This window comes from Hyaena hyaena, unplaced genomic scaffold (assembly GCF_003009895.1).
Source record: "Hyaena hyaena isolate Hyena2069 unplaced genomic scaffold, ASM300989v1 scaffold_117, whole genome shotgun sequence".
NCBI lineage: Eukaryota > Metazoa > Chordata > Mammalia > Carnivora > Hyaenidae > Hyaena > Hyaena hyaena.
The window spans coordinates 2,231,565-2,252,544 of NW_024080749.1; the positions used below are offsets into that span (position 1 = coordinate 2,231,565).

General features: G+C 41.2%; 1 protein-coding gene across 5 annotated transcripts in view; it reads right to left on the reverse strand.

The window, feature by feature from the left end:
• Window positions 1-20,980, reverse strand: part of DOCK10 (dedicator of cytokinesis 10) — a 271,622-nt gene that overhangs the window by 46,593 nt on the left and 204,049 nt on the right. For all 5 annotated transcript variants that reach the window (XM_039236824.1, XM_039236822.1, XM_039236826.1 and 2 more), the window contains exons 26-29: window positions 20,520-20,633; window positions 16,771-16,842; window positions 10,565-10,711; window positions 1,648-1,731 (exon numbers count right to left, since the gene is read on the reverse strand). In XM_039236824.1, coding sequence (XP_039092755.1) covers window positions 1,648-1,731; window positions 10,565-10,711; window positions 16,771-16,842; window positions 20,520-20,633 — 417 coding nt within the window. The remainder of the gene's footprint in view (window positions 1-1,647; window positions 1,732-10,564; window positions 10,712-16,770; window positions 16,843-20,519; window positions 20,634-20,980) is intronic.

Sequence of the window (20,980 nt, forward strand, 5' to 3'; positions counted from 1 at the left end):
TTTATACATGTGTTGGAAACAATCACATAAGAAGGAAACAATTAGCACATTCACAAATATTCTATTTTCACTGTCATGCAGTCTAAGTAATCAATCTTTAAGACTCAGTTGGGTTGTGTTCACTAATATCAGCTAACAAAATAAAATATATTCCGTTTGCTCAGATTACTTTAGAATTATATTTTGTGGCAACTTTGTTTAATAATTTAAAATACAGGCATTTCAAATAAGAATAGTGCTGGGCTTAATCCTTTGTGCATCATAGTGAACAGGAGCATAATTAAATTGTATGTTAATTATTTTTCAATAAGTATGTTCTGTTTTGTCTCTAAAAAAAGATATAATTTAGGTCTACTGGAATTATACCTAAAAGGATATTCTGCAAATTTCACACATAATTGGGGCACTAACAAAGAGTATTCTTTCAAAAATATTTACAGAAGAAACTGGATTCTCAAAACCCACATGGCATAGAATCATGTAACTCCCCTAGTTAAAAGTAAATCTCTACTGCCAAAAAAATAACATTCTGATTCCTAAGTGTGGCATGAAAAGATATGAGAAGACCATTATTTATTTTTGGCCTCTCTAGATTTGTTATTCTTTCCCAGTACCTAGATAATTACCCCTTGAAGACTTTCCTTCTTCCTAATGGGCAAAGGTTACTGGGGAGCCATTAATTCAGGTGCCCTGTCTTCCTTCCTTAAGAGGCAGGCATGTGACCCAAAGCAGGCCAGTCACACACTTCCTCTCTGGGATGTAAATCTTAAGCCGAGTGTTAAGAGAAAGAAAATGGTCCCAATATATTTTTTAAGCAGTCGCAGAGCTTGGCCCCATGGTTCATCCTTTGCAATGACTCTTGAGCCCTAGTTCCTGCTCTGTCTCAAGTCTGGCTCTCCATCTCTTTCTTTCACTGATGTCGTTTGCTCCCAGTATCCTTCTAATACTTCCTCTTTGCTCCAATTGGCACAAGTTTCTGTTGCTTGCGATCCAGAGAACATTAACTGGTACAGCTTTCATGATCTTACCCATTTCCAGTCTTATTTCCCTTCAGCATAGGTCCTACTATAGCTCAATGGTTCTCAAACTTGAGCGTAACCAAGAATTACCTGAAAGTCTTATTGAAATACAAGTCTCTGGTCTCCCCCTGCCGCAGTCAGCTCTTAGCTCACTGGTAGGGGAACCACACTTTGAGAATCACTACTCTCTAGACAGTACTATTACTAGCCTCTCTCTCTACATATCCTCCCTATTTAGGAAGCGGGGGGTCAACTGTCCTATTTTGCCCCAGACTGAGCGATTTCAGAAAAGTGAGACTTTCAGTGCTAAAACCAAGACAGTCAAGCAAACTGGGTTATACAAATTGTGGCTGAAAAGAACCCCTCCTTCACCACCCACAGGAAATAGAAGTAAAACATAACACATTCATTTTCACACTCTACACTCCACAACCTCCCCATTAAGAAAGGACTTGGGAGACTAACTCAGATGAACCATTTTAAAAGGCTGCCTCTCACTGGGATAGGCATTATTTTTTGATGTGGAGAACAGAGAGGCTAAAGTTTTAGGCAGACAAACATGGAGACTAGTTTATTTATTTATAATGCAGTGGTTTGGACAGCAATCCCTCCTGCACTTGGCTCTTACCTTGAGATCACCAGAGGAGAACATACTGATGTAATTGTTAACCATCTTAAACACAAAGCCCCGGTCCATAAATGTAAAACAGCGCTGAAAAGCATAAAATTGTAAATTCAGATATTTTTACTTGAAAGCTCATTAAAGATTTTAGGAAAGGTGAATAAATATATTGAAGCAACATGATATTTCACTAAATTGTTGTGTAATAAATGTTTAAAAAAACCTCGACAATATATTTGAGCGTTCATCCACATATGGCAACTAATTAAAACACTAGATAGAGTGCACACACCAGGAAGATACGAGCCCTTATTTGTCAATTTTATAAAACAGCACGTAGAGTTTTTCAGTGATGTATTATAGCCCTTTGCTTTCCTGTCTATACAGAAGGTTTTAGCTTTTACTTGTCTATTCTTTAATTATTTAGTTACATTTTGTTCCTGGTTTTTTTTTTTTTTTTTTTTTTTTTTTTTTTTTTTTTTTTTTTTTTTTTTTTTTTTTTTTTTTTTTTTTTTTTTTTTTTTTTTTTTTTTTTTTTTTTTTTTGTAATTTGACCCTGTGGCTTATAGAGTGAAAGAATATCCTTTGTGGTACAACACCGGGTACAGAATAGGGATGTCAGAGATAGAGCGGGAAAGCCTTTATAAATTTCTGGTTTCCTTCGACAGAGTAGCTTTTCTTTCCAGGCAAGGCAGCTCGAATTTGAAGAGTGAAGGTAAGAGACCCTGAGGTTACCATCACTTCCTCTGTTGTCAAACTCTCTTAATTGCAATAAGGAGGGTCTTAAACAGCAGGTAGGTTTGGAAGAGGCACGTGGATATTCCAAGTGGGCACAACACGCTCTCTCCGAAACACCAATGGCCATGTAGCCAGGAACCAAGCAACAGTGGCCAAATAACCATTCAGTAGTGTGAAGTGGGAGGTACAGATCGTGTTTACTGATACCGTATCTTGGACAGGCACCACTGCAGATTAGCACAGGGAGCTCATCGCTGGGCATGTGAGTTTGAGTCCATCCATCCAAATGTAGGTGAGAGTGCATACTACATGGGGGAATCTTTCAGCTGCAGCATCACTCAGTAGGGAGGGCTTCATTCTTGTCTAAAGAGTCCAGGGAGAAGGTCCATTGCAATGGTTCTGCCATTTCTTGGATCTCTTCCCAATTTGACAAACAAATCTCTTTTCTCAGAGAAGACTGGACATAAAATCTTGTTATAGGTAGTATACCAAGTGGGAAGTCTCCCACGGAAATCCATCTGGGCATAAGCAAGAGCTATTTTCTCTAGACATGTTCTACCAATTGCTAGGTCATTGATATTTTTGGTTTGTTTCCCTTTCTCTTTCTTTTTTCTTTTCTTTCTTTCTTTTTTTTTTTTCGGAGTGATTTTTAGGTACCTACTCATTCATTACTGTGTCAGTATGCTGCCTCATTTATCTTTTCATTTTTAATCTGAATTTAAGGTCTTTCAATTATTCTCCATTCACTAAAATGTAAATGGCTCCCATGTTCTCCCATCTGCTGGTAGGGCAGTGAGGAGAGGCAGACACCAGAGCATAGTCATAGGCTCATAAGCCATAAAGCAGCAGGGGAGGAGGCAAGGTGTTCTGCACCAATCAGGGTCCCCACAGGTGTGTCAAACCCCGAGAAATGTGGAGTTTTCTCCCGTGAAGACCTCTTGCTGTCTTCTTTCTGTTGGAAAGGAGTTTGGGTCCCATCTTACAGAGAAAGGAGGACTGTCTAGTGTGACTGCGGGCTTGAGAAACACGTCAATAAAAAAGCAGGTGAAAAAGAACCCTGGGGATGTCAGTGGTGAGGACACCAGGGCTCTTTGACTCGATGGAGGAGAGGTTAGTGAGTCCTGTCACTGAATGTGGCAAATGACACTTCCCAGGGGCTACTGTGGTTATTCTGAAGAGCAGACCTGATAGTTTTTGAAGGAGGTCAAACTCCAGCACCAGTGAATGGGGAAGACGGAGAGAAGGCTGCCTGACCTGGGGATTGAGGAAAATGCATTTGGGGATTTCCTGAGATTGAAGAAAGACCTTCTATGTGGTAAGATTGTCATTCTTTCCAAGGGGCAGTGAGAGAAAAAAGAGGGTCATTCCTAGGATACAGGATCATCAGAATCAGCCTTCTGCCTGCAGAGAGCCCTTCCAAAGGTCAAGCTTTATCAGGTGTCTCTCCTAGCATGGGTCTCCTGTGTCTGGTCCACCCCAGTGTCTGCTTAGCCGGAGGTACAGAGGTTCTTCTGCCCATTGCTGAGGTCTGGAGGGGCCTCTCTCTTTGCTTTTGTTTTAAAATAATGTATATTAACTTCTTATAGCAACAGAAAATAATTTGCAGTGGGCTTTGGCAAGCTATAGCCCATGGGTCAATACTGGCTTACTGTCTATTTTTGTAAATAAAGTTTTATTGGAACATAGCCCCACTCAATCACTTACATATTGGCTATGGTGAATGGTTTATGGCTGTATTTACTATGCTCCAATAGCAAAGTTGAGTAGCTGCGTCAGAGACCGTATGCCCTGTTAAAAATGTTTAGTATTTGGCATTTAAAAAAAAAAGTCTCCCATCCAAGTACTAACCAGGCCCGACCCTACTTAGCTTCCGAGATCAGACGAGATCTGGCGCGTTCAGGGTGGTATGGCAAGGGCACTTGTGGGGATGAGCACTGGGTGTTATGCGGAAACCAACTTGACAATAAACTATTTGTAAGGAAAAAAAAAAAAAAAGTCTTCAGGTCTTGATCTGGAGGATAATTTATAACCTACTGACATTTTCTAGGTTTAGTTTAGTAAACTAAAAGCCAAATATTCTCGGGGTGCCTGGGTGGCTCAGTCGGTTAAGTGTCTGACTTCGGCTCAGGTCATGATCTCATGGGTTCAAAACTCGGGCTCTGTGCTGACAGCTAGCTCAGAGCCTGGAGCCTGTCTTCAGATTCTGTGTCTCCCTCTCTCTATGTCTCTCCCCTGCTCATTCTGTCTCTATCTCTCAAAAATAAGTAAAACATCAAAAAAATTTAAAAAAGCCAAATATTCTCAATTATGTGTAAACATAGATTTTAATAAAAACAATATTTTATTTCACCAATTGTGAGGACAATGATAATTTTAGTCTATAATTTGTTCAGCGAAGAGTATGGAATTCCAAATTGCAAAACAAACCAGATGAGTGTCCTTGATATATATATTTTTTATGTTCTACAAAATCACTGGTCCTGCTATTTCCTTTTTGATCTTGGATACTTTCCTTTGTCCCTATGTTTGAAAGTAGCTTAGGTACCACTGACAGCAACTTTTACATAGATGATCTCTATGAAAAACATTTATTTATTAAAAGTCATAGAGCATTTAAGTCGAATAGAGTAAATAGGATGACTTTTCCCTTTGAAGAGATTCACTTATTCATTTCTTTCAATATTTATGGAGAAATATTACATATGTTTCTTTATTTTTAAAAAAATTTTAATATAGTTTATTGTCAAGTTGGTTTCTATACAACACCCAGTGCTCATCCCAACAAGTGCCCTCCTCTGTGACCATCACCCATTTTCCCCTCTCCCCCAACCCCCATCTACCCTCAGTTTGTTGTCAATATTTAAAAGTCTCTTATGGTTTGCCTCCCTCCCTCTCTGTAACTACGTTTTCTCCTTCCCCTCCCCCCTGGTCTTCTGTTACGTTTCTCCTGATCCACATATGAGTGAAAACATATGGTGTCTGTCTTTCTCTGCCTCACTTATGTCACTCAGTGTAACACCCTCCAGTTTCATCCACGTTGCTACAAATGGCTGGATTTCATTCTTTCTCATTGCTGTGGAGTAATCCACTGTATATATAAACCACATTTTCTTGATCCATTTGTCAGTTGATGCACATTTAGACTCTTATCACGATTTGGCTCCTGTTGAAAGCGCTGCTATGAACATTGGGGTACACGTGCCTCTATGCATCAGCACTCCTGTGTCCCTTGGGATACTCCTGTATCCCTCCTGTATTTTGTTATCAAACTAAAACTGTCTCCTATATTAGATGATTTCCAAAGTTAACTGAAATAAAGTCATTTGTCAGCCAGGTGGGTAAAAAGACATGGCCATCTGAGCAGGGAAATACAAATCATGAGGACCTTCCCCTTGCTGTCACCTTGACATTAAGCCCATATAAGAGTACTTAGATGGGCGTCCTCAGGTTCACTGGACTTGTAACCCAAACTGGCAGTAAAGAGAACAATTACAAATGCTGCATACGTATTCATGGATCCATTTGCATCCTATCTACTTCTAGGAGAGAATACCCAGAGGAATGTACAGGTTTTGGCTTAGTTGTTGCAAAAATACTACTTTCCCATGATATGATATAAATGAGGATGCATTGTCACCTAGACATTTAAAAAATGTTTATTTATGTATTTATTTGTTTTAATTTTCTTTTAATGTTATTTATTTTTGAGAGAGAGAGAAAGAGACAGTGCACAAGCAGGGGAGGGGCGGAGAGAGAGAGAGGGAGACACAGAATCGGAAGCGGGCTCCAGGCTCCAAGCTGTCAGCACAGAGCCCAACGAGGGGCTCAAACCCACAAACAGTGAGATCGTGACCTGAACTGAAGTCTGGACACTCACCTAGGACATTTTTATATGCCCACACCAGACATATTACTCTCTCCATTCTTGGAAAACAATTTTGACACAACTATGGTGGTACAATTATAGTTGAGTTGTTAAATTCCAATGCCAACTAATTCACAGTATTTGATTGCTGATGTAACATTTAATAACCAAAAGAAGTGGAAGTCATTTGAAGCCCAAAGTGAGCTACTAACTCATCAGATTTCTGGGAATGTAAGAGATTTTTAAAAAAATGTTTATTTACTTATTTATTTATTTTGAGAGAGAGAAGGTGCATGCGCATGTGAGCACAAGCAAGTGGATGAGGGGCAGAGATACAGGGAGAGAGAGAATCCCAAACAGGCTCCATGCTCAGTGTGGAGCCCAGTGTGGGGTTCCATCATGACGTACCATGAAATCATGACCTGAGCCAAAATCAAGAGTCGGATGCTCTACCAACTGAGCCACCCAGGCGCTCCTATATGAGATCTATAATGCCAATAGTAGGAGTGGAGGAGCTGAAAGCTCAAATTTCATCAGTTCATAGGCATTGTGCCAAATGATTACATTAAATTTTATGTTAAAAAAATCATTCTCTCTCCATTTCCTGTTTCCTATCCTAGTTCAAAAAATTCATCTAATAATCTTTTTTTTTTTTTTTTTTTAATTTCTAGGAGAGAGAGAGAGAGACAGCGTGAGCAGGGGAGGGTCAGAGAGAGAGGGAGTCACAGACTGAAATAGGCTCCAGGCTCTGAGCTGGCAGTCAGCACAGAGCCCGACGCGGGGCCCGAACCACGAACCGCGAGATCATGACCCAAGTGAAAGTCGGACGCCTAACCGACTGAGCCACCCAGGCGCCCCCAAATTCATCTAATAATCTTAACAAGAAGTCTAAAAAGATTTTCCTTGTCGAATAAATGCCATTAAAACTATAACTTGAGGGGCACCTGGATGGCTCAGTCAGTTGAGCATCTGACTTTGGCTCAAGTCATGGTCTCACGGTTCATGAGTTCAAGCCCCGCACCAGGTTTTGTGCAGACAGTGAAGAGCCTGCTTTGGACCCTGTGTTCGCCTCCCTCTGTCCTTGCGCTGCTCCCACATGCACGCGCGCGCACACACACACACACACACACACTCGCTCTCTCTCTTTCTCTCAAAAATAAACATTAACAAAAAACAAAACTACAATTTGCAAACAATGGCTGCAGAATGTACTTTTATGATGTACAACATATTATATTAAACTGTTTTCACTTATAAACTTTAGCGAGGTATTGCTTTTGATTTGCAGTGCATGTAATCTATGTATCTTAGAGACCATTGCTCATCTATTGTTAATCCATGCATTTTGCCCGCAAATTTCATAAAACTACTGGGACCACCGTTAGCTTCTCCTCCATCCTGTCCTTTTCAATCTTCAACATTAATTACTTGCACCCAGTTTTGGCATTAGTTCATGTACAAGTAGCAACTTTTGTGCATGAACTCCAAAGAAAATATATATTTATTCCAACAAGTACATAGCATTTAAACCAAGGAAGATAGAGAAAGGGTCTTTCCCCTTTTTAAAAGACTTGTTTATCCATCATTCTTTGCAATTTATGGAAGAATACCACAGATGTTTCTTTTCTTTAAAAAATTGTTTTAATGTTTATTTATTTTTGAGAGACAGAGACAGAGCATGACTGAAGAAGGAGCAGAGAGAGAGGGAGACACAGAATCTGAAGCAGGCTCCAGGCTCTGAGTTGTCAGCACAGAGCCTGACAAGGGGCTTGAACTCATGGACCATGAGATCATGACCTGAGCCACAGTTGGACTGACTGAGCCACCCATGCGCCCCTACAGATGTTTCTTGAAATTTGCTTATAAATTGGACAATTTATCATTTTTTCCAAATTTCCTCTTTACCAAGCACTTCAAATAAAGTATTAGCATAGTAATAAACTTTATTCCCATAGGTCTTAAAATGTGGTAGAAAACTTAAGTAATTTTTTCTCCTTGACCTTCTTCATCCCTAACCTTGACCATCCCTTTTTCTTTCTGGAAGCACGAGAAAAGCAAAATAAAAAGCAAAATATTGAAGAAAAACAGTGAAGCTGAGAGGAGACCAAATACAGTGTATAGTTTGAAATTACGTTCAATATATTAAAAACAGATTTGACTGGATTAAAATTCACCAAAGATTAATTTGGGCTAATTTTACAACTACCTCCATGGCTTCTCTTAGCTTCATATTATTAGTATTTATTTATAAATTCTCACACTTACCCAGTATGTTTTGGTGTCTACCATAAAGATACAAAGAAAGTGGGTTGATCAAGGAACGCCTTAAAGGGCGCTCCTTTTAAAATGTTGGCCACACTGTGTCATTCCCCTTCTCAAAATCTTTCATTGACCTCCCTCCTACCCAGAACAGTATCCAGTCCACACCGGACCCAGTCGGTCCTTAGCCTTGTCTTGGAGCTTCCTAGCTCTCCTCTCCTTGCTAGGCTGTTCCAGCCACACCAGCCTTGCTGTTCCCCTTGTGCATCAGCTGCGTTCTTATCTCAGACCTTCACACTTGGCTTCATGCACATAATGTTCTTCCCTAGACGAGTTCATGGTTCACACCCTCACTTCGTCCAGATGCCTGCTGGGTCCCTGAAACACCTCAAAACAGCAGCGCCCCTCCCACCATATCCCTTAACTCCGACATTGTTGCCTTTAAAGGCACATATTGCTGCTTATCTTTATCTATACGTTTCTTTAATATTTTCTCTCTATTTGGAGATGACTGTAGAGGCCCTTGCAGTTGTTGGAAATAACATGGAGATCCTGTGTCCCCTCCCCCCAGAGCCCTCCAGTGGTGACATCTTGGGTGGCAGTAATACACTGCCACAACCAGGGAATCGACACTGATACAATCCACTGACTTTTCTTCAGGTGTCACCAGTTTGTCATGCACTCATTGATGTGTATATTTAGTTCTGTGTAATTTTAACACGTGCAGACTCATGTGACCACACTGCCTTCAGTCGAGACAGAGAACCAGTCCAGCACAGGGACCCTCATGCTGATTCATAGCTGTAGCTTTCTCTCGCCTTCTACCCCTCCCAGCTCTTTTATATTGTCTATTTGTTCCCCAAAGCTTTCTGTGTTTTTTTTTTTGTTTGTTTGTTTTTTGTGTAGGAAAAAAAGGTAGTCAATAGTTGGGCAAAAGAAGGAATAGAAGGAAAACATTATGTCTCTAGTTGAATGTATTATCTGTTAAATGATATACCATTATTCTACATTAGCTGTGGTTTTTTTTTTTTGACTAAGCACTTTTGCCTTCTCAATTCAATCTGTAATCCAAAGAAATAACTTTAATACTATATATATGTGTGTGTGTGTATATATATATAGTAGTTTCTCAGTACTTTGATCATTTTTAAAATGTGATTGGTGCATAATATTTTCATCATGTATAAAATAGCCTGGAGGTAACAAAATTGCCAAACTACCCAAAGTTCCCAAAGCAGCTATTTGACATTTTCAGAGCTAAAGGCAATACATATCATTACTCCAAGGGCAGAAATGCCCAAGAAAATATTGCCACAGTGCAGCTTTTCCTTTAAAACAATCTTATTTTTCTTTTTAAAAATATTTAGAAATACTATGGTTTGACAATACTCAAATGGATACTTTTATTGAAACTTGGGTTTTGTTCTGTGACTTTAAAAATTTTTTTTTAATGTTTTATTTATTTCTAGGAGAGAGAGAGAGAGAGAGACAGCGTGAGCAGGGGAGAGTCAGAGAGAGAGGGAGTCACAGACTCTGAAACAGGCTCCAGGCTCCGAGCTGGCAGTCAGCACAGAACCCGACGCGGGGCTCGAACCCACGAACCTCGAGATCATGACCTAAGCGAAAGTCGGACGCTTAACCGACTAAGCCACCCAGGCGCCCCTTGTTCTGTGACTTTAAATTGGAAGAAATATTAAAAGAATTTTTTCTTTTACTTTGAGAGAGAAAGGAGAGCGTGTGAGCTGGGAAGAGGGGCAGAGGGAGAGGGAGAGAAGCAGTCTCCATGCTCAGTGCAGAGTCCAGAGTGAGGCTCGATCCCAGAACCCTGGGATCATGACCTGAGCTAAAATGAAGAATTGGATGTTCAAATAACTGAGGCACCCAGGCACCCCAAATTGAAACAAAATATTAAAAAGTAAGATGTATAGATAAAAGCATTCATCAAATAATGCTAGTTTTGACTCTTCATCATAAATAGAGATGTGAGTTGATTACCATTTAGAATATCTTGCATTCAGTATCGTGAAGCCTTGTATGGAACTGTGAACTTTTTAACTGTACCTTAAGAAATCTGGCAACGCTTTGATTTGCCCTTCTTGTTTCTTCAAGTGCATCTTTGTATTTCCAAATCACGTGATCACATAGGACCATTACAAGATTGTCCAATTCATTCTGGTAAGATTCAGGAAATCTTTGAGCCCGAGAAAGCTGGGGAAAGAATGGATCACTTCTTTATAATGCGGCATGTGAAATCCTAAGCTTGGAAAAAAACAAACTGAAAGACTTCCTTCATTTTGTATGTATCATGAAACAAAAAGTCCTTTTGAAAACTTGAAAGCAATTATAAAATAGAAACCCTTTTAATTTCAAGATCATGATTTCCATCATTTTATTTAATGTATCCTTCTATCTTGGCCAATGATTTTTTTCACTTTAAACTTTTTTTCATTAAGTTTATTTATTTATTTTGAAAGCGAGAGAAAGAGAGAGACAGAGAGAGAGAACATGAGCGGGGGAGGGTCAGTGAGAAGGAGAGAGAATCCCAAGTAGGCTCTGCAACCTCAGTGCAGAGCCCGACGTGGGGCTTGAACTCAAAAATTGTGAGGTCTTGACTTGAGCCAAGATCAAGGCTTGGACGTTTAACCCACTGTACCACCCAGGTGCCCCTCACTTTTTCATTAAAAAGTAAATTATATATTAATTACAAACTATTCAGTGTAGAAATGTAACATGTTCTGTGGCCTCTCATATCTTAACTCCCCTCTCTTCCCTCTTAGAAAATAACTATAATAAATATTTGTCTAGATTTCCATTAACACATAGTTTTCGATATAACTCAAAATCAATTATTTTGATTTTTTAAGGCTAGGTTTCTACCAATAAACAACTATAAGAGATCAATGCATGAATGCATGCATACAGATGTTGGTTTGAAAGGTCCTCTACTCAAGTCCCAGCTAGTCTTTTCTGAAAATGGATTTCAGCTTTATTGAGGTGTAACTGACATAGAAAATTGTAAGATATTTAAAGCGTGCACTGCGGCGTTTTGACACACATATGCCACATATACATTGTGAAAGATTCCTTCCATCCAGTTAATTAACATATCCATCACCTCACATCTTCATCTTTTTTTTTGTATGACAACATTTAAGTTTTACTCTATTAGCAAATTTCAATCATACAACACACTGTTATTAGCTATAATTACAATGTTTTCCATCAACTCCTCAGCCTTTATTCATCTTGTAGCTTCAAGTTTGTGCTGCTCATCCTAAAGTCACAATCCCAGGATATGCCACAGCAGGTGCCAGTGGGACTTCACAGTTAAGAGACTTGCCACCAGATACAAAATGACTTGGCTCTGAGCTTACATAACACACATGGACCTAAACTCTATGAGTTCCTAAAGACACTCCTCAGGTCCAGGAATCTTCTGGCCCCGTTGGACCTGCCTCACAGAAGGGGAACGTTTCAGGCAGCTAAGTTTTCCCATCTATCTGTACTTCAGGAATTTACAAAGCCCTTTGCATGAGATAGGCAAGATTGATTCATCTTTAAAAGTTGACTTTAAAATTAACCTCACATTTTCACCATAGATAGAAACACAAAATTTAGAATTAGACTGAACTATATATATTTCTAAAATTCTCAGCATCCAGGCTTCCATGCTACAAGATTAAAAACCAAGGAGGATGAAGTTACAGGGATCACATGGAACAAGCCGAGGTTCCACTGGCTTTTCCTTCCTTCCTCCGTCCCTCCCTCCCTCTGTCTCTCCTTCCTTCCTCCCTTCCTTCCTTCCTTCCTTCCTTCCTTCCTCCCTTCTTTCCTTCCTTCCTTCCTCTTCTTTCTTTCTTCCTTTCTTTTCTTTCTTCCTTTCTTTTCTTTCTTCCTTTCTTTTCTTTCTTCCTTTCTCTTTCTTCCTTCCTTCCTTTCTTTCTTTCTTTCTTTCTTTCTTTCTTTCTTTCTTTCTTTCTTTTTTCTTTCTTTCAATCTTTCTTTCTTTCCTCCTTTCTTTTGACCAAGCTCTTAAGTGCTTATGTACACTGGATTCTTTTTAAATCCATTTACCAGGACACTGCTCTATAGATATTTGGGGATATTATGATTCCCCTCTATGTATACTTAATGGTTATTTTGGAAATTAACAACAAATAAACATAAGTTATTTAATCACATGGGAAGTTTTTCATTCTGCTCCATTTACCTTGGGAAATAAAGTAAACAATTCACCTACATGAAAGCACATTCGATTTTTAAATAATCAAAGCAGATTTACAGATTTCCTCATTTCCTTTTGTTAATATCTAAGATGCATTAAATATATCAGCACCAACATTTTCTTCACACGCACATGTGTTAACACCGTGGGCTTTGATATTCCCTCTGTTCTTCTCTCTGTTGCTCCTTCTTTTTGTCTTCTTCTGAAAACTTCTTGTGGCCTCCTCCCACTTTTAACCCAAGGAAGCTCTGACGGGTAAATATGTGAGTAGTGTTTTTCATTGTTCCCCAGAAGTATATCCCAAAGGCTCAATTGAAGTAGGAGAGTTTCTGTACCAGGAACTGTGGATTTCCGTCTCAGAAAAGGGGCAAAGGAATAGCATAGTCTGATCCCAAGCCAAAGAGCCAGAACACATTGGAGAATCTGGGCTATCTTATCGTATGGCATATGTCACCAGGAGCAGGCGCAGAATGCATGGGCTGAAGTTCAGGTTTTTGGTAAGTTTTTAAGAACAAGAGGCTGATAGGAAACAAAAGGTTAGCCAGTACAATGAACCTCTTGCTACTAATGATCAGTGCAGAGAAGGCATCCAGCAGTTCCTGGTAAATAGGAGCTCACCTTGGTCAAGACTGCAGGAGTCACATAGTGGTGCTATCTGCTTCTCAGGGCACTCAACCAGACCCCTCTCCTGACTTCCTTACATCTCCCACACTCCATGATGACAAAAACTGTCTTAATGGTGGGTAAAGCCGTTCATTTCACAATTTAAAAAAAAAGACAATGCAAATAGCTTGAGAGGTATGTATTGTGGATGCTTTCGAGTCAAATGATGGTAACAGGTCTTTTCTACTGTGATGAGTGGAGATGGTTAGAAAACTTGAAGGTGATGCAGAGTGTCTCCGTGGCTCAGCTAGTTAAAAATCCAACTTCAGTTCAGGTCATGATCTCATGGCTCATGAGTTCAAGCTTCATGTCAGGCTCTGTGCTGACATCTCAGAGCCTGGAGCCTGCTTCAGATCTCTGTGTATGTGTGTGTTTCTCTCTGCCCCTACCCTGCTCATGCTCTGTGTCTCTCAAAAATAAATAAACATTAAAAAAATTAAAAAAAGAATACTCAAAGGTGATAGGCCCCTGACAGGAAACTGGAGTGCGGGGGTGGGGGTGGGGGTTAGCCCCTGATGTGGACAATGAAAAAGACACCTGAATCAGTGAAGATAAATGGTTAGACACAAGGGTGTTGTCCATGATGAGTTCCTTTATTCTTAACTGTTCATAAAGGCATCAGCATCACCTACTTGAGCAGATAAATAATGGTAGGAATGAAAGGGTTTTAGTCCAACTCTTTCTTTTTATGGGTGAGAAAATAGGCTCTGAGATGGTATGTGTCTTTTTTAATCTACCATGTTAGTGTTGGGTCAAGGACTGGAGTGGTGAAGTTTCCTAACTCCCAACACAGGTCAATAACAGAGAGGTATGAATCATTCTTATCTTTACATGAGATTTTCTCTTCCTTCCAGACAGGAGGTTTTCATTTCTGGAAGAGGGAGAGCAGACACCACTGAAAAGCAAATAGACGACCTAAGAGTTAAGTTCAGGAGCTCTGGAGATGATTCAATGTCCAGCCAAGGCAGATCTGTTATGCTTAGGTCAAGCCATAGTTGGAGAGACCTGGGGTCTGGAAGCATGGGTGGCGGTGTCTGGGTGGGTGGCCTGAGAATGGTGGCTCTGTACACTTTCCTGAACCCTCAGTCCAGGTAGAAGTGCCCTACTTCTCTCTATTTAGAGATCGCATTTCTCCCAGGTGAGATGTCCTAGCTTAACCCAGCTATGAACCTGCTGGGCCTAATAAGGTATGAAAGGGAGTATACCCTAAGAAGCTGGAAGACTTAGCTGGCAGGTACCAACTGGGAGCCACAAGAGTTCCTCTGGTCCCCAAGGGGGCCAGAAAGAAGAGGGAATACTTTAAAATCCATTGACACATTATCAGGACTTGAGTGGAACAACCCTTCATTGTCAGGATGGCTCTTAGAATCCTGGAGATGGCACATTCTAAGCAGAATACTTGAGGATCCTTGGCAGATGACAGAAGAAAGAATAAAGAGGCAGAGGAAAGTGGACATATAAGAATGGATAGATTGAGACCAGAAGACCCACTAGAGGATCAACTTCTACAGGAACATCCAGAAGTCACATCGTCCACACCAAAGCCATCAGGAAGGTGGGACTGACATCTCTAAGAAGTTCGGTGGTCTCCCGTCTGTGGGTGAGATAGGCTGTCACAGTGTTGGCTCACTAACAGTCACGGTGATGATGGTCACCCAAATAACAGAGGCCAGGTGATTGTACTTAACCTCTAGGAGTCAGAGGGCTGCGATTATAGGAAAGCTGGAGAGCAGCCAAGGGGGCTTGACTCTCAGGGAGTTGTACAGCTAGTTAGTAATATGTGGGGTCCCTGTAGGAAAAGCAGATAGTAACCAACAGTGGCAATAATTAATCAGCCAAGAGGGCAGCTTCTCATCACAGAAGATGACGATGTTTGCACCAAAAAATACTCGCAATTCTTTTCTGTTCCGAGACCTGAGTCAATTTTCAGATGTGTCACACACTGATTGAAGAGGAGACAGAGTCTCTACAAAAAGCCCCCCTGTAATATTGCAGTAAGTGTATACTGTAATAATTCTATCAGTCCTTCCACAAAGGGCCCCACAGCCATTGACTGAGGTGACAGCATTAGGGAGAGGAGAACACTCATGCATATGTATTTCAAGAACTATTAAACACAAGATCTGAGTTGATATTGATATCTGAAGGCCAAAAGAATCATCACGCCCACCCTGTTAGAGTGGGAACTTAAAAGGGATCAATAAAAGGGTCCAGACTAAAATTTTGTCAATGTGGATCCACTGACATTATTGGCATATTCATATAATTGGCATCTAGACTAACCTCACACTGGATGCTTGGCCTGTGGAACTTTCCTAAGGTAAAAGGCCAAATGGAAACCCCAAACACCGCCCCTTCTTGACCAAGAGTGTAAATGAAGACAATATCACCATTCACCACCATCCCCACCCCAGGCAATATTGTGATTTGCTCTCTTGGTAGCAGAGGGGTAGTGTCTTACCTACTGTGGGAATACAGAGAAATCTGTGTGGAACTCAGGTGATTAACCCACTTGAGCATTTCTTGGTCCTATGACCCAGTTATAACTATGAATGCTCTGTGTTGAGTATGATGACCAGAGGCTGAGACCGCTCTGGACCACTCTGAATGATGGCTTGGGTCACACCACAGGTAAGTCACCAAGACCTTGAGAGTTGCTGGCTGAGGGTGAGGGGCATCAAAAATGGATGAGGAGAGGATGGAGATGATAAGAATCATGTAGGGCCCCAAGACATACTGCCATGACAGGAACTACAGATAGCCTCCTCCTTGTAAATTTCTTTTGAGGAAGAGGGGCCCACGGGAACTGCAGATGGGCAGGTTCAGGAACACATGCTATATGTGGTAGAGACCGTGGACTGTGGCAGCCACAGCACAGCTCAGATATTCTTTCAAGACAAAATCTACCAGGAAGAATGTATATAGTTGCTAAACCTTTGGGATCCACTTAAGTGTTCATGCCAAGGCCATGGTCTCCCGAGGCTGCTCCAAGTTAATAACTGAGCCTGCAGAAATACCAGAACCAAACCATCTGCCCCAGGCAGGATCTTCTAATGGACGTTTGCTGCTCTCAGAATGCCCATCGGCCCAGCTAAAAACTTCTCACTGAAGAGCTCATTCTGGACAACCTTCCTTCCTTCCTTCCCCATCTCCTCCCACAGGTGTCAGATCTTCCTGGTCCTCCTTAACCTTTTGCACATCTAATTTTGTTCTGACATCTGCTTCTGAAGGACCTGTACTGACGCACACAATCATTTCTCCCACTTAAAACACAATTAACATAAATTGCAAAGGTTTACAAAGTAAATAAAAATGGAACTAATGAGAGTGTATTCATCAGCACAATTGTTGGGTAATATTGTATTATCTATGATCTTACCTGAATTTTATTTGTGTCAATCAAGTGCTGTGCCATTGATTTTAGGATAATTGCAAAGAAGAACCAAGAGTGCTGTTAGAAAAAGAAAAGACAATAAGACATTTATTATGTGTTAGTAAAATAACAATGATTCTGTCCTTTACAACCTGTAATATTGTAAAATCTTTATTTTAAAATGTGTTCTTTAAAGTGAAATGAATCAGAGCAGTCACATATGCTCCATTATGTTAGGATGATCTTGATCAAAATTCCAGTGGTGAAAGTAAATGTCACACATTTCAGCAGCTCTGTCATCTCAAAGAATATTTAAACTAAAAGAAGATATTGGTTTCCTCGATGTGGCTGATTAGATAGCAATCTTATGAAATATTTATTCATGGAGTGTTGTATTTGTTTCACTTATGCAAAACTAAACAAAACTTTTTATATTAAAATATATCATGGTGGGCCTGTCCTTAACATTTCCAGGGCCAGGGGCAAAAGTCAAGATGGAAGCCATATTGCTAAATACCTAAAAGTTTGAAGTCAAGCTAACAAAGTGTTCAATTAAGTGTGTTTGATCCTCCTAACTCGACAAATAGAACTTCACAATAACTTGGAGTGCTGGGCCAGAATGTGGGTGCAGAGAGAGAACAAGTCCCTGGACTAATCCCTCTTCTTGCTCAAGGTTCTGTTCCACACTTGGATGGGCCACCTGCACACACGTGACTGTCCAGCCCACATGAGAGACTGCTATCCACAAACTCCCTCCTTCTTCAAACCATTCCCTCCTTAGGTCTACAGTTGCCCTCAAGCATCAAGATCTCCCCTCTGAAGGATGGGCTTAGGAAAGAGGCCCTCAGCAGGCTTAAGAATAAACCAATAAGCCCTTCAGGTGGGAGACTCCTGAGGATCTTTTTGGTCCAGAAGGGGAGGTAGGGGCTTCCAGTGGGAATTTGTCTTGGCTCCTCTCCCACCTTTTCCTACAGGGAGGGGTGCAGTTGGAGAAGACCAGAACATAACCTAGGATGAGGGTCCCCCTTTCTCGGGTCTAAGGGTCATACTTATACCAGATATAAAAAGTGTATGTTGTATATGTACAGTTTAAAGACTCTACCTTCCTGGTTCTTTTCTCCTCCCTTTTTCTCCACCACTGATAACAATTTTGAGTTCTGTGCTAATTATTCCCTTGCTCTACTTCATAATTTTACTACCAATATTATACATTGAAGCAAAATTTAGTTTTGCCTGCCGCTGAACTCCATATAAATGGAATCATCCTCAGTGTATTGTCCTATAATTGCCTTTTTCATTCAAGGCATTCTGTCCTGAGGTCCATGTATGTACAGAGTCCTGACTCTAGACATCTGACTGAGTTGAGGGACAAAGGAGGCCTGAGTTCTAATATGGCAGCTCTCACTTTATGAAAGGGTCATTTCTTAGTAAACTTGATATTGGAGATGGAGCTCATGTTGTCAGAAATGATTAATACAAGGCACACTGTTAAATCCCCTTTCCCCATCGTGTCCAAAATGATATTTTTAACCCTATGCCAAATGTCCCTACATTTGCCGCTTAAGGCAGCCGATACCTGTCGTGCCCTAACCCTTAGCAGTCTGGCCTGCCTCTGCTATTTACCTTGAGGCTCCAGGACTAATGAAATTAAGCCTTTCATCTCAGTTTCTGTCTGATAACAGAAGCTTCACCTTTTTTTAAATTTTTTTATTTTTTTTAATGTTTTATTTATTTCTAGGAGAGAGAGAGAGAGACAGCGTGAGCAGGGGAGGGTCAGAGAGAGAGGGAGACACAGAATCTGAGGCAGGCTCCAGGCTCTGAGCTGGCAGTCAGCACAGAGCCCGACGCGGGGCTCGAACCCACGAACCTCGAGATCATGACCTAAACGAAAGTCGGACGCTTAACCGACTAAGCCACCCAGGCCCCAGAAGCTTCACCTTCTTGTCCTCTCTGTAGGCACCGCATATTCCTTTTTGCATCCCTACATCCCACTGCTTCCTATCTCCCGACATCCTCCTGACATTCCTTTTGGGAGGCATGGCCCAACAGCACCAAAATCTCCTGAAGACGTAATTTCTCCAAAATTCCCTTCACCTCATCTTTTAACTGAGCATGGACTCTCCCCGTAGAACCCTGCTTCTCTGGCAGGAAGTGCCCTGAAGACCCTGACACCACCCTCACCCCCACTCCTGCTAGAATGGATTCTCTACACAGCTATCATGGTGCCCCTTTAAACTCAGGTCAGCTCGTGTCACTCCCCTGCTCGAAACCCGCTAATGCCCCCCACATTTGCTGAGTGGAAACCAAAGCTCTCGCAGTAGCCCACAAGGCCTTATGCTACCTGCCAGCCACTGCTTCCCACCCCCACCTCTCCTCCTCTCTTCTTCCCTGACTTGGGTCCAGCCACACTGGCCTCTCTGCCATCCCTCTGGCACCCCAGGCATGCTGCTGCCTTGTCATTATATACACGTGTCCCCTCTACCTCTACCATTCTCCAAGCATCCACGTGGCCAGCTCCCCCACTTCCTTTACACTTTTTGCTCAAGTATTGCCTTCTCCGTGAGCTCTAACCTCACCATTCTATTTAAACTGCAAACCTCACTGTGTACCCCCAGCGTTCCCGATTCTCCTTACCTGCCCGATATTTTCTTCTCCCATAGCACTTCTCACCTTCTAACACACAATTTAATTAATTTGGTTATTATGTCTGTGATTGATTGTTTTTATCCCCCAGCAGAATGTAGGCTTCCCAAGAGCAGAGGTCTTTATTCTATCCTCTTATGCCTGCCAAATGCGGAGGCTGGTGCCTGTCCCATGGGGGTGGGGCACTTGGAGCATTTTTGTTGCATAAACAGAATGAATATACTCATAAGGCTAATTTAAACAAACTGCTTGAGCTAGAATAATTTGAGTTTAGGGAACTCATGTTGATGCTTATTGATCCCACCTTCTCTTTCCAGCTACTTACTAATCAATCATCCATCTGTCAATTCATGGTAGATAATTAATTTAGCTGGGGAGTAAATCCATTCTTCTAGAATAATTTAGAGTTATCTCTTTATAAGCTTCTTGCCATCTCTTCCTTTTATTTCTTTAAGTTTATTTATTGGGGGGGTGGAGAGAGAGAGAGAACATGAGCAGGGGAGGGGCACAGAGAAAGGGGGGAGAGAGAATCCCAAGCAGGCTCCGTACTGTCAGCGTGGAGCCCAACAGTAGGGCTTGAACTCATGAGCTGTGAGATCATGACCTGAGCCCCAAACCAAGAGTTGGATGCTCAACTGACTGAACCACCCAGGTGCCCCAGGCCGTCTCTGCTTTATGTGCCCATAAATGCATGTGTTTTTCAACATTCTAGGGTCAAACAGTGGTTGTTCTGTCTGCTGCTTGTCTGTTGTCAGTATATTTACTAATACATCATTAACTCTTTTGTCAGTACATTTCCTTCTACTATACCTAAAAACCCTACAAACTGTTTTTGCTTCAGTTAGCACTTTTGAGTGTTTCAGATTATTCTTAATGGTCATGCATTTTGTCTTTAGGCCAACAGACTTAACTGGGGCCTGTTCTAGTTCTGTTCTTTTGACACAGATCTCTTTTGCTTAATGTTCTGATGTGGGGCAGTTTCAATATGATGCTTAGGCTAGAAACTATAAGAGAAATGACCTATGAAAATTGATGAGTCCCTTCGCCTTCCAGGAGTGGGAGCAAGCCATCCCTCGTGCTAACAATGAAAGGGTTGCCTTTATATTCTTTACCTTGAGGACATGCTTTACTGTTGTGGAGTCATTGGATTTCAAAAGACCAGTCACATTTTTAGCCAGCTCCTCATGGATAGTTCTCTCCTTGCATGCCCTGGTCTTGAACACGAACTGAAGAAAATCCAAAAAGTGAAAAAAGTTAAAGACGTAAAAATACCTCAAAGCTTCAACAATTAGGTTACACGAATAACTTGTATCTCAAAATTATCTGCTCATGCCATATTTTGTCATGAAATATATGCAGGCCCAATGGTAAGAGAGCACACAACTGTTCCTAGTGAGGGCTTTGCACAGGTGGGGCTTGGCTCACCTAAGCTCTCCTTGAAACTCTTTGTGTAGAAATCAAAAGGAAGAGTCAGAGAGCAATTTAGCAGGTTCAAGGAAACAAGGAGGGCTTTGACCCACCTACTTAGGGCACATTTCCCCTTCTCCTTCCTTCCACTGGTAACAGGTGGCAT